General features: G+C 50.2%; 1 protein-coding gene across 1 annotated transcript in view; it reads right to left on the bottom strand.

Moving 5' to 3' along the window:
• SMC1A (structural maintenance of chromosomes 1A) overlaps positions 1-14,624 on the bottom strand; it is a 202,992-nt gene that overhangs the window by 31,166 nt on the left and 157,202 nt on the right. Inside the window, exon 19 of the mRNA XM_078664500.1 lies at positions 13,246-13,356. Within this exon, the coding sequence (XP_078520626.1) occupies positions 13,246-13,356 (111 nt within the window). The remainder of the gene's footprint in view (positions 1-13,245; positions 13,357-14,624) is intronic.

The raw sequence follows: 14,624 nt of genomic DNA, 5'->3' as shown, positions 1-14,624 counted from the left end.
AAGCAGAATGTCATCAATATAACGCTTCCAAAGAAGCATGTGAGTTGAAAACGTTGCAGTGGGGGGTAGAATGAATTTGGCCTCAAAATCCGCAACGTATAACCCTGCCACGCTGGGAGCAAAGACACTACCCATCGAGGTCCCTGAGCATTGGAGGTACAGCCTGTCTTTGAAAGAGAAAAAAATCTCTTTGAGGGCTATGGTGGCACATTCAATGATGAAGGTTTTAGGTGTCTGATAGTTCCATTCAATGGAATCTAGAGATTTCCTCAGGACATTGATGGTATCGTCCTGAGGAATACTCGTGTAAAGGCTTTCTACATCGAGGGTCACTAAGGTAACTGAATTCTCAGTGAACGTTATTCCTGATAAAAGTTGTAAGAGGCTCTTGGTGTCTTTGAGGTACGTGGGAGTGGATTGTACCAGAGGTTTCAAGAAATAGTCACAAAATTGTGACAGGGGCTCCAGGAGTGAACAGATCCCTGACACGATGGGGCGTCCTGGTGGCGGCAATCGATTCTTGTGCATCTTGGGCAGGGTGTAAAAGTATGGAATCACCTTGCTTGGATTGTTTAGGAAGTCAGCTTCGTTTTTAGACAGATGTTCGCATTCCTCAGCATGGCGGACCAGGTTTGTGATCCTTCTGGTGAGATCTGCTGTAGGATCAATAGTAAGTGGGGTGTAGTTTCTGGTGTCCCCCAGCAGGTCATTACAGGTTTTTTCGTAGTCAGCGGTATTCTGGATAACTATCCCTCCGCCCTTGTCTGCCGGCTTTATGGTTATAGAGGTATCATTCTGTAATGTCCGTAGCGCTAGATGTTCGGCTGTGCTAAAGTTACCAAAGGTCCTAGGAGTTTGATGTATCTCCAGATCCTTGGATACGGCCTGCTCAAAAGCGGTGATAGCTGCCGGGACAGTGTGGTTAGGAGGGGTGAAAGTGGAACTTAGTCTGAGTCCCGTGTCTCCTTTCCTGGCAGCCTCGTTTGGGTCTGTCTTACCTTCAAAAAATGCCTTGAGTTTAAGTTTTCGAAAAAAGCTCGCAAGTTCACAATGTAGTTTGAATTTGTCCGGCCTAGCCAACGGGACAAAACCTAAGCCTTTCTCCAGTACTTGGGTTTCAGTGGTTGTAAGGGACCTATCCGATAAATTCGTCACCAGACTCAAATCCCGCTCGTTCCTGGCTGTTGGTTGCTGCGGGTGTGATTCGCTACTGGATCTTCCTCTTCCCAGGTCACTCTGTTGTTGCCTCTTCTTTTGCCTCTGCCCCTCCGGCCGTTCTCTAAAAAAGGCTGTCGATATTGATTCTGGAATTGTGCAGGGGGCATAAAGCCAGGGTTCCATCCCATGAATGGGAATTGTGGCTGTTGGAATGCATAAGGGTTCGGACCCATTCCCATTTGGGGGGGGGGAGGATACCATTGGCGCTGATTGTCCTGGTTCCCTTGTCTACCCCTGTTATTCCTATTGCCGCGGTTACCTCTTCTCTTTGTCTGCTTGAATGAGTTATTGCTAGACCCACTGCTATTTGAAGAGTCCTCATCCGTATAATCGGATTTACTCTCATTTCGTGCTTGAGGGGTAAAGGTAGCCGCAGAATAAGGGTACACTTTCTCAAAGTCAAACTTCTTCTGATCTTTTTGAAGTTTGGTGACTTTAGACTGCATGAGGTTATCTTTGTATTCAGTTAGGTCTTTGTTAATTTCATCCAGCCGTTTTTTATACCCTGTAATTGTAGCTTTGAAGTGAGACTCGGTTTCCCTGATCTCTACCATCAAAGCTTCAGAGAGTCTCAGGGCTGTCTTAATTATCAGGACCAGCCAGTCGCGCGTGCAATGCCACGCGATCATTGCCCAGTCCTTTCTGAAGGCTGCATCGTTTAGAAAGATACGGGGGGCATTCGTGACCAGCAGGCCTTTAGGTGCAGAATTTGAGACAAGGTACTGTTTGAGAATGGTGCCATGAAGTATTGTACGTATGTGCTCTCTTTTCTTTTCGGTAAGGTTTTCCCACTCTGTAGTGTTTGCTATTGCTTGTGATATATGCGGATCTGCAAAAACTGTGGGATCCGTCATCAGAGCCTCTATTTCAGATTCAGAGAATGTAAGGCCAAAGTTCGCCATTGTGAGATAGTAATAGAGGGGAGTAAGAGTGTGTGGCTAAAACAAACAATAGTAGATTGCTATATTGTTTGGAATAAAACAAAGCTCTCACAGCTGTGCGCTGCTATGATACAAAAAACAACAATGGGAGAGGTAGGGAGAGTCAAGACGGCTTCTCTCAATCCCCGGTTCAATGTAGATAAACAAAAAGAGAGAGGCCAGATCAATCTCAAATAATGCCACAAGATTGGAGCGAGATAACTGGGGATCACACACTCACTTAGGGTGAAAAGGAAAGCCCTCACACACCGACCTAGTCAGTGTCATGCTTCATCATCGGGCCCCACCAAAGAGGCCGAGTGCCTCTTTGGTGTGCTACAACGCCAGAAAGACTGCGGAGCTGGTTGTGTGAAGGAGGACGTGCTGTGAGGGTGAGTTAAATTAAAAGTGTCTAAATGAGTATCAAAAAAATTTTTTTATTACATGATCCCTAAGACACGATTTAACAGGTATTATGTGTCTGAATTTAGTTGCCAAGGATTAGGAATGGTAAAATTCAGATAAATACAGTGGATAAATTCGTCAGTCAACATGTTTCTGCCATTTTGCAGGCTTAAATTTGCCAAGGCATTCTTCAGGACTAAACCCCGGCGGTATGGACTCTCTAATCGTCCACCCTAACCAAGGGACGTGAAAGTGAAAAAAAGTGGGTGAAAAAAGTGCATAAAAAGGGGAGAGCAAATGCTCAATCCCAAAAAAAACTCCAAATTCGGGAGTATTTCTGCACCTGTAAAGTGAAAGTACACATACAAACACAAACACAAACATACAATAATTAATAAATGCCATTGCGTTTGGTTGTAGTGCTCCTTAAAGTGTGGCAAAACTCACGTGCCCAAAGTAACAGGTAGGTTTAACACCATCCACATAACCCTAATGGGATGATATCGGTAACTCTGGGACGTGGGGTGATAAGGTGTTTTAAAATACACTTAATTGGAACAAAAACAAGTTAAAAGCACACTCTATGTACTCCTTCTGAAGGGATCAATTGACCAAAGGGTCGGTGACCCCCTAGTTTGGTAATAACACACATAATTCTCACTTTAAAATATGGCGCTACTTGCACCATGGGTCTCGGGAGGGGGGTTGGAGCGAAATTGGCACATCCTATAAATGAAAGAAGAGGTATTAGCCATTCGGTCCCGAAAAACGGGTAGTACTTAGCTCTGTATCCAGGCCGATCTGCGTTCAGCAGCACTCACGCCCTCGTTGCTCGCAGCCCGCTTAGACACCTAGGAACTCCCTCGTGACCGGACCCCGTCGATGGAGAGCGGGGCCGGTGAGTGAGTATAAGAGCGAGGGCACCGGGCGTTGCGTTCTTCCTGGTGGGCGTGCCCGACCAGGAAGAGGCCAGGAGCGCGCCCACCCTCCGTTGCAACGAGGCCTGACACGCACCAGACTGGGAAAGGCGTCGCGTCCTTCCTGGTGGGCGTGTCACACGAAAGAGAGGCCTGGAACGCGCCCGCCCCCCATCTGCATAGGAGGCTTGGAACGCACCGGCCCGGGTCGGTGTGAGAGAATGATAACACCGTATTTCATGGGCAGTACTGAGTTGGAATACCGGCGCTAGATGATCAAATAACAATAAGAAATTAGCAATGCTGTATATAGCCAATGTTATTAGAGAGAGGGCGACTGATGAGGTCAGTAGATAGCGCCCTAGTTGTGCACTCGAGCACCCATAGAATTAATATGATGAGATACTGTACACAGTGTGGGGAGCAGGAAAAGGAGAGAGACATACTGCCAAAAAGCAAAACATAGCACAGAACAGGCAATTAGCTTAGAATTGTCCTTTTTAAGACAAAATGCAGAAAATGCAGGGTGATGGGTCAGATAGTCATATTGATACTCAGGATAATACAGTGTTCCATGGGATATCATCGTTAAGGCCGGTGGTATGGGTCCCCAAGCGATACACCCAGCGTTGTTCTTTCTCAAAGAGTCTGCTTGTGATATTGGTGGTCCCTTGGAGTGCTTCAATTACAGTCCACCTCATATCATTGGGTGTGTGATTGCTGTCTAGGAAATGGCGGCTCAGCTTGGTGGTTAGTTTTTTACACCTTATGTTGCTTCGGTGTTCGCATATACGTTGTTTTACCCTGCGGGTAGTCATGCCAATGTAGCGAAGCTGGCAAGTGCAGGTGATCATATACACGACATTGGTAGTGTTGCAGTTAGTGTGTTCTCTCTGTACCCAGACCTTCCCTGGTTCCAAAGCTAAGGTTTTAGTTGCTTCTGTCAGGTGGCAAACCGCGCAATCCGAACATGGGTAGTGACCTATAATTTTTGGTAGGCCCCACGCTGCGGTTATAGATGGCGCATTACTGATAAGTTTCTCTTTCGGCCTGGTGTGGACTAGTGCATCTTTTAAGCTTCGACCTTTTTTGAAAGAAAACAGTGGTTTCTCCCAGTTTTCTTTACAGGATGTGATGATTTTCCAGTGTTTGTTAATTGTCTTTTTCATCACATTGGACAGACTGTTGTAAGTTGTTACACACGTCAGTGGGATCGAATCCGGGTTCTTATCTTTTTCAGCCAGGAGTACCTCTCTAGGCTGGTTTCTGGCTCTTTTTAGGCCCTTATTCAGAATTGGAGCTGGGTAACCCCTGTCTTTCAATTTTTCGGTAAGAATGGTTGACTGTTCCTTGAAATCAGAGAGGGCACTACAGTTTCTTCTAAGTCTCAAATATTGCCCATAGGGGAGATTCTCTTTAAGGGGGCGAGGGTGAAAACTTCTGAAGTCAAGAAGATTGTTTTTAGCTGTGGGCTTATGGTGGGTTGTAAGTCAACCTTATAGACCAGCTATGAATTTTACCATTCCTAATCCTTGGCAACTAAATTCAGACACATAATACCTGTTAAATCGTGTCTTAGGGATCATTTAATAAAAAAAATTTTTTGATACTCATTTAGACACTTTTAATTTAACTCACCCTCACAGCACGTCCTCCTTCACACAACCAGCTCCGCAGTCTTTCTGGCGTTGTAGCACACCAAAGAGGCACTCGGCCTCTTTGGTGGGGCCCGATAATGAAGCATGACACTGACTAGGTCGGTGTGTGAGGGCTTTCCTTTTCACCCTAAGTGAGTGTGTGATCCCCAGTTATCTCGCTCCAATCTTGTGGCATTATTTGAGATTGATCGGGCTTTTCCCCAGGCCAGGGGCTGGAGTGCCCCTGGAACTGGTTCCAGCCAGCCTATGCACAGTGAGCACCGGGGTGCCACGTGCAGTCACCTTCCTCTAAAGCCCTGCCTACCTACTTTTGCAGTACTGGCACCACCTTTTTGACTGGCCTTCTTGAGTCTTCTTCTTCTGGGAAGCCTGACCCCCACCCTCTTTGGTTTGTTGGGGACCTGGTGAAGACTTCTGGTCATTTTGTTCACTCTTAGCATTACCCTTCTGGTCTGCTTTCTTCTGACCACCCTGGTTCTGGTTCTGGTTCTGCTTGATCCTTGTCCTGACCCATTTGTCTGCCTTCTTTCCCAATTCTTGGGGAGAGGTCAGATCTGAATCAACAAGGTGCTGGTGCAGCAACTGGTTCTGACAATTGTTTAAAATTTGTTCTCTCATCATTAGATTATACAATCCTGTGTAATCTGTAACCTTGCTACCCAGCAACCAGCCCTCCAAAGCCTTAGTGGCACAATCCACAAAATCAGACCAGTCCTGAGACTGAGTTTTCTGGGTGTCTCTGAACAGCAACCTGTACTGCTCAGTGGTTAAACCAAACCCATCAACCAGTGTATTCTTCAGGACCTGGTAATTGTTAGCATCCTCCACTCTTGTAGTGAGGAGCTTATCTCTACCTTTGCCATCAAAGGAGAGCCACAGTATAGCTGCCCACTGACTCTGGGGAATGCCCTGCACAGTGCAGGCCCTCTCCAGAGCAGCCATCCATTTCTGGATGTCATCCCCTTGCTTAAAGGGGGGCACTATTTTAGTCAGGTGTTTAGTATCTAAACCCTTCTCTCTATCTCTTGGGAGATTGCTGCCACCAGTGGGAGCTAGCCCACTCATCTGCTGCTCTCTTGCCAGGGCAAGCTTCTCTTTGGCCAGGGCAATTTCTTCCCTTTCAATCCTCAGTTCAGCTTGTCTCATCCTAGCTTCATGCTCCTTTCTCTGAGGGGAAGTAAATCTCCTCTGTGGAGGATTCCTTCTCCCCTGAGAAGAGGCATTAGAGTGCAGAGATCTATTGGAGTCCCTAGAAAGAGATCTATCTCTCCTAACTTCAAGGTTAGGCCCACTTCGGGTTAGTACTGGGGGGCCCCCAGATCCTAGCCCAAGTAAGTCTAAGTTGGTCCTAGTTAGCCTTCTGACTACCTCAAGACCCTTGTCTACCTCATCCCCAGAGAGTACCTCCTGATCCTCCTCCTCAACTGCTGAATCAGTGTTGTGGAGATCTGGATCCCCAGAGGTTCCTTCTAAGGCTGGCATGTTCTCATGTAACTGAGAAAGCTTTCTGGCATCATATGTCTCTAGGAGACCTATCAGAAAGGAAGTGGTGGGGTTAGACCCCTGCTTCAGTTTCCTGGAGACACAGATCTGTCTCATCTCATGAAAGCTGAGAGCTGCATATCTTGAAGTGACCTGTGGAGGGTCAACACTGACCAGGGGAGTCTCAGTAGAGTCCCCCTGAGTCGACATGCTTTTCTAGTGAGGTGTAAGTGGTGCACTTACCTACACTATATGTTTGCCTACTGATCCCTTGCTAGAGTTGTAGTTTAGGGTGTGCTAGGCCCTAGGAGCTACAACAGCTGGTTCAGTAGAACTCAGAGTATTCTAAGCTAAGTTATGTGTACCTTTAGTACTTATGTGATCTTTCACAAGATATTCTTAGGGCATGTGTGGTAAAACAACAGCAAGCTCAAATCCCAACCGCTGCTCACCAATGTGAGAAGTTGGCCTGATGTGCAGTGCTCACTATTCTAGTGATCACTATATATCAGTCCAAACAACCCTTATTGATGATTGGTTGTAAGTCAACCTTATAGGCCAGCTATCCTAGTAGCATGGATACGAGCAGTCTAAGGCTAAGACTCTAGAGGGCGTGTTAAGCCAGCTGTTTTACCATCACATTACCCCTTGAACACCCAGTGAAAGGACACCACACAAGTTGTTATGAAAATAAACAGTGTATTTATTTATAACAAGACTACCCTGGCTCTTTATGAGACAGGGAGCTAAGCACACAACAAAACTCTTACGAAAATACTTTTAAGTTAGCACGTTACACAAATGCCCGAGGGGCACGAAAAACCATATACGCTAAAAGTGGAATGCGAATTACTAGCAGGTAAGTAACAGTTCTAATAGGCTTTGGAATCGCTAGGACTGGACTAGGGAATCGTTAGATTACTACTAGGAGGCCCAGGGGACTCGGGTGCAGAGTGTGCACTCTCACGCGGGATGCGGGACAAAGTCTATGGAAGCTAGAATTCACAGTTAGTGTTCACGGGCGAACCCGACCTGGTAGGGAGAAAACGACAGTGGATCCTGACCCTTGGATAGTGAGGCTATGCTGGGACACCGGAGTGCCGAAGTTACCTAGCCCAGGGGCTGCAGCTGCATAGGTCTGAAAAGACGTCGGGGATCTCGTTGCCGGACCAGGAGCCTGGAAGGAAGAAGTTGCTGGCAGGCGACCAGTGAAGGAAAGTTCGATGGATCCAAGCCTGGATCAAGGAAGAAGAAAACCTGAAAGCAGAGGGGACCAAGTTCTTGAATCACTAGCCAGTGATTAAGTGGGCACCAGGATGGCACCGGGCGAAGTCACCGCAGTCAGGTGAGTGGGCGCTGCTGGGCTCTGCAGTCTCTCGGACCAGGAGGCGTTGTCGGCGACCAGGATGGAGGTGCGAGCTGTCCCACGAAGGATGAAGTCGTTGGCGTCGAAGTTACCCAGGATTGGGCAACAAGCCTTGGCTAATTCAAGCCCACGCGGTGGACTCAAAATGGCGTCTTGAGTGGACCAGGAGGGTCCGGGGTGCTCCTCTTCTGGAAGGGAGCAAGGGCCAGTCTGGAGCAACCAGACCAGCAGCAGAAATGTCGTCGGGCGTCGTCAGGAAGGCCACAAGCCAACGGGCTAGTAGCCAAACAACGCGGTGAGCAGCGGAAAGCAGAAGGGCCCCACGCAGATCGTGGAGATGCTGGGGGGCTGCACTTCGGAGCTGGAGCTGCTCAGAGTCGGGGCTTCTCGGACCCCAAAGCACTCACCAGTAGATTACTCGGCGGGCTTGCTGGAAAGAAGTCGTGCAGTCTTGCAGATGGCCGGTCCCTTGAGGTCTCGTCGCACCCACGGTTCTCAGCTGGGCTGTAGAGGTGGGTAGAGGTCAGAGGTGCCAGGGAAGCCGGTTCTCGTCGAGCTGGGCAGTCGGATTCCGGAGGAAGGACTTACAGCAGACCGCAGTGTTCTTTAGATGGTGCCTGCGGATGCAGGGTGACTACTCCTTAGCCACAAGGGAGAATCTTGAAGAAGGAAATCTTGAAGTCCTTTCGCAGAAAGTCGTGTCTTGATTCCAAAGATGATCTGATTTGGAAGGGGGCCAGTCTCTACCTTTATCTGGGAAAAGGGGGCTGGCACGCGACTAGGTCCTGCCCTATGGGTGGGACCAGGAGGGGGGTGGTTACACCCACTTCCTTGGCGGGCTTTTCCCCAGGCCAGGGGCTGGAGTGCCCCTGGAACTGGTTCCAGCCAGCCTATGCACAGTGAGCACCGGGGGGCCACGTGCAGTCACCTTCCTCTAAAGCCCTGCCTACCTACAATACACAAAACCCTGTCTGGGACGGTGCTGGCACCGCCCCTGGCAGGAAACCCTTTGTCCTTATCTCCTGCTCTGGGAGGACTCCCAGCAGCAGGAGGGCAGACTTGTGTCTCGGGGGCAGCATCCATTTTGTGGATGCTAAGGCTCTGTCTGACTTTTAACCGGGTTATAGGTTACATGCATGTCGTGTCCCTCTAGAAGGGTGGAATGCTAACCCCGTCGCCAGAATTGGCGAGGGGTTAGTATTCCAATTCGTATGACACCTTACTCGACATGTTTTGATAAAGTGATACCAGAGTTGGCACATAACCGCGAGGATTATAATGCACTTAAGAGTATATGGTATGCGATATCATGGAAACGGCTAAGGGATGGATCCCGAAAGCCGCAGACAGGCTCAGCTCATGCCAGAGCACCATCTCACACGATTCCAAGCACTCTGCCTTCAGGATTGTTAAGGCCTGCCATAGGAGTGACTGATAGGAGATCTGTGTGTCCATTTTAGGGTTAGATATAGGTATACTATATCTAAAGCAAAGGGTGAGTACACCACCTTGCCCCAGCTGTCGTGCAGCCAGTTGTGTCAGTTTTAGTTAGTCAATCCAGGGGTGGCATAATACATGCTTCAGCCCCTGGGAGACTTCTGGGTGCACCTCAGCCCTGGGTACAGGGACTTGGAGAGGGCCCAGTGCCAATTCAGTACCTGAGTACAATTTGGATAGAGAGAACAGCTAGGCTGTGGGTCTGATTAGCAGGCCCACAGCCAGGGAAAGTCGTAAACCAGTGCAGCAAAAAGCAAAAATCTGGGTGATCATAGGATTGCAGACCCTACTCTCCTACAAAGAGCCTGCCTCTGTAAGGGTGATCCCTAGCACAAGGAAGAGCCCTGAAGACCTAACGGAAACACAGCACGTGCTGTGTCACCCCCTTGAAGCTAGGACTGAGGGGCTACCAAGGCACAACCCCGACAGCAGACCAGGCCCTGAAGACGTAACGGAACCACAGCACATGCTGTGCCACCCCCAGGAGGCCAGGACTGAGGGGCGACCAAGGCACAACCCCGATTCCACCCCAACAGCAGACCAGAGCATTGACGGCCCATTAATGTCACGTCCCTGATGTCCGACACCCAGAGAGAAGCCTTCAGCCCTACAAAGAAAGCAACCTGGGTTTTCCCTAAAACAGAAGGCTACCATTCAAAGCCTACAAAGATCACTACATTGGCTCGGTCTCCAAGAGCAGACAAGTGAAGGTATTAACCACCAAGACCACTGCATAGAGCACGCTGCTGCCCCGCCGGCACCACCTGCCGGAGTCAGTCCCCACTATGCACAGCATGCTGCTGCCCCCAGTTACCACCTGCCGGAGTCAGTCCCCACTATGCACAGCACGCTGCTGCCCCGCCGGCACCACCTGCCGGAGTCAGTCCCCACTATGCACAGCACGCTGCTGCCCCGCCGGCACCACCTGCCGGAGTCATTCCCCACTATGCACAGCACGCCGCTGCCCCCAGTTACCACCTGCCGGAGTCAGTCCCCACTATGCACAGCACGCCGCTGCCCCCAGTTACCACCTGCCGGGGTCAGTCCCCACTATGCACAGCACGCCGCTGCCCCCAGTTACCACCTGCCGGAGTCAGTCCCCACTATGCACAGCACGCCGCTGCCCCCAGTTACCACCTGTCGGAGTCAGTCCCCACTATGCACAGCACGCCGCTGCCCCCAGTTACCACCTGCCGGAGTCAGTCCCCACTATGTACAGCACTCTGCTGCCCCGCCGGTACCACCCGTCGGAGTCAGTCCCCACTATGCACAGCACGCCGCTGCCCCCAGTTACCACCTGCCGGGGTCAGTCCCCACTATGCACAGCATGCTGCTGCCCCGCCGGCACCACCTGCCGGAGTCATTCCCCACTATTCCCATGCACGCCGCTGTCCCCAGTTACCACCCGCCGGAGTCAGTCCCCACTATGCACAGCACGCTGCTGCCCCCAGTTACCACCCGCCGGAGTCAGTCCCCACTATGCACAGCACGTTGCTGCCCCGCCGGCACCACCTGCCGGAGTTAGTCCCCACTATTCCCATGCACGCCGCTGTCCCCAGTTACCACCCGCCGGAGTCAGTCCCCACTATGCACAGCCCGCCGGCACCACCTGCCGGAGTCAGTCCCCACTATGCACAGCCCGCCGGCACCACCTGCCGGAGTCAGTCCCCACTATGCACAGCACTCTGCGTTCTCCATCACCTGCTGCGCACAGTATGCTGCTACTCTGCGTTCTCCATCACCTGCTGCGCACAGTATGCTGCTACTCTGCGTTCTCCATCACCTGCTGCGCACAGTATGCTGCTGATCTGCTTGATCCAATACCTACGGTGCACAGTATGCTGCTGTCCTGCCACTCATATCCCTTACTGTACATAGCATGCTGCTACCCCAAAGGTGCCACCCCCTTATCCCCTTCTGTGATCTAAAGAACCCATCTCCTACCCCTCGACTGCAGTGTGCGCTGCTGTCACGTGTTCAGTGAATGGCCCATTGTAGTTTTCCCTTTGTTATCCTAACTAGGCACGATACAGGCCGCATTTTCTTTGCACACGTTACTATATAAACACGTTTATCTTTGTGCACGTTGTATTTTCACACAGATCTTGCAGCTGTTTTACCGTTCTGTTCTTTCCTGGGATTTAATCTGAACGCAGCAGACAAGGTCAAACAACAACGTCCCTTGTTATTTCGTTCTGGTCAGGCACTCGCACCTCAACACAACACATGAGCGCAGCTGTTTATGAGCCTATGCGCCTTGTCCAATAGGCATGCACAGTCATGTAGCATCCATACAGAGAGACTTTCTGAGAGGTGATCACGGCTGTAGACGAGATGTAAAACGTCCACCTGTATATGCTAAGGTACGGGGTCCGCTACTAATCCCAGAGATCTTAGTTATATAATCATTCCGCTTCAAGCTAATCCGTCTTATAATACGAGAAGACTTTTCATAATATATGACTGACTATGCTGATGGTATTTTTGTTAAGCATTGGTTTTCTGATTGTGGCACGAATACTGCATTCTAGAGCACAATAGTTTAAAAAAACTCTTCAAACTTCCTTTGTGTGTCTTATATCTTATTGTGGACAAGTACGTCTCTCGTTACCGCAATTCCTGAGAGGGTCGGGAGTGTTGTGTTCCAGGGTGTAAATGCTCTTGTCTCTCTGGATATGGATAGGACGGCAAGCGAGGCACTATAGCTAGTCGGACTCTGGCTCACGGGTACTGAGGTGATATGGTGACTCAGTCCGGATATACTGATGTTCAATGGTCCCAAGCATAGTTCTGTTCCTGAGCAGAATCCCTGCAACACTGCTGCTCTTTCTACTACTCTGCACAGCAGGCTGCTGCTCCTGCCCACCTACTGTGCATAGCATGCTGCGTTGGGTCCTTCTCCAGTGCTCAGCACGCTGCTGCACTTTCTACTACTCTGCACAGCACGCTGCTGCTCTTTCTACTACTCTGCACAGCACACTGCTGCTCTTTCTACTACTCTGCACAGCAGGCTGCTGCTCCTGCCCACCTACTGTGCATAGCATGCTGCGTTGGGTCCTTCTCCAGTGCTCAGCACGCTGCTGCTCTTTCTACTACTCTGCACAGCACGCTGCTGCTCTTTCTACTACTCTGCACCGCACGCTGCTGCTCTTTCTACTACTCTGCACAGCACGCTGCTGCTCTTTCTACTACTCTGCACAGCACGCTGCTGCTCTTTCTACTACTCTGCACAGCACGCTGCTGCTCTTTCTACTACTCTGCACAGCACGCTGCTGCTCTTTCTACTACTCTGCACAGCACGCTGCTGCTCTTTCTACTACTCTGCACAGCACGCTGCTGCTCTTTCTACTACTCTGCACAGCACGCTGCTGCTCTTTCTACTACTCTGCACAGCACGCTGCTGCTCTTTCTACTACTCTGCACAGCACGCTGCTGCTCTTTCTACTACTCTGCACCGCACGCTGCTGCTCTTTCTACTACTCTGCACCGCACGCTGCTGCTCTTTCTACTACTCTGCACAGCACGCTGCTGCTCTTTCTACTACTCTGCACAGCACGCTGCTGCTCTTTCTACTACTCTGCACAGCACGCTGCTGCTCTTTCTACTACTCTGCACAGCACGCTGCTGCTCCGCTTGGTCTATCATCCACCCCACAGTGCACAGCACTCTGCTGCTCCCTCCCACCTAATAAGCAACGCATGCTGCACTGTGTTCTCCTGCGCATAGCATGCAGCGCTGGGTCCTTCTCCTATGCACAGCATTCTGCTGCCCCTTAAACTCACCTTCAGATCCTCCGACAGCTCGCTGTAGTCGATCTCAATCTGCGCCTCCTTGGCGGGCACTGCGGTCGTCTTCTGAGAGCTGCTACTGACAGACTCGCTTTCTTGCGATCCCTGATATGCAGAAAGAAATGGTTATAGAAATGTACAGACAGCTGTAAGGGTTAAATATTGTATCGTGATAGTGTTTAATGATTCCGGTTTAGGGCTACATTGTTACCTTATCGTCATTACCCTGGGGCGTTGGGGAATACAGAAGCAGAACTTGAAAAAGCTAGCTAGGTTCTTAATTGGATGAAAGGAGCCATCTTGAATCTAGTTTTGTTTAACCTCAGACAACTTTGTCAAATGCTAGCCTGAAGGGATTCTTTTCCAGAAACAAAGTGTTCTGCATGAGCTGGGAGTGCAGAGGCTAGTGGACCTCGTAATCTGAGGGATCGGCTCAGTGTAGGACCTCGTAATCTGAGGGATCGGCTCAGTGTAGATCCTTGTAATCTGAGGGATCGGCTCAGTGTAGGACCTCGTAATCTGAGGGATCGGCTTAGTGTAGGACCTCGTAATCTGAGGGATCGGCTCAGTGTAGGACCTCGTAATCTGAGGGATCGGCTCAGTGTAGGTCCTTGTAATCTGAGGCTCAGTGTAGGTCCTTGTAATCTGAGGGATCGGCTCAGTGTAGGTCCTTGTAATCTGAGGGATCGGCTCAGTGTAGGACCTTGTAATCTGAGGGATCGGCTCAGTGTAGGTCCTTGTAATCTGAGGCTCAGTGTAGGACCTTGTAATCTGAGGGATCGGCTCAGTGTAGGACCTTGTAATCTGAGGGATCGGCTCAGTGTAGGACCTTGTAATCTGAGGGATCGGCTCAGTGTAGGACCTCGTAATCTGAGGGATCGGCTCAGTGTAGGTCCTTGTAATCTGAGGGATCGGCTCAGTGTAGGTCCTTGTAATCTGAGGGATCGGCTCAGTGTAGGTCCTTGTAATCTGAGGGATCGGCTCAGTGTAGGACCTTGTAATCTGAGGGATCGGCTCAGTGTAGGTCCTTGTAATCTGAGGCTCAGTGTAGGACCTTGTAATCTGAGGGATCGGCTCAGTGTAGGACCTTGTAATCTGAGGGATCGGCTCAGTGTAGGACCTCGTAATCTGAGGGATCGGCTCAGTGTAGGTCCTTGTAATCTGAGGGATCGGCTCAGTGTAGGTCCTTGTAATCTGAGGGATCGGCTCAGTGTAGGTCCTTGTAATCTGAGGGATCGGCTCAGTGTAGGTCCTTGTAATCTGAGGCTCAGTGTAGGACCTTGTAATCTGAGGGATCGGCTCAGTGTAGGACCTTGTAATCTGAGGGATCGGCTCAGTGTAGGACCTTGTAATCTGAGGGATCGGCTCAGTGT

Source organism: Lissotriton helveticus, chromosome 10, assembly GCF_964261635.1.
Source record: "Lissotriton helveticus chromosome 10, aLisHel1.1, whole genome shotgun sequence".
NCBI lineage: Eukaryota > Metazoa > Chordata > Amphibia > Caudata > Salamandridae > Lissotriton > Lissotriton helveticus.
This window is presented reverse-complemented; position numbering and strand designations above follow the sequence as displayed.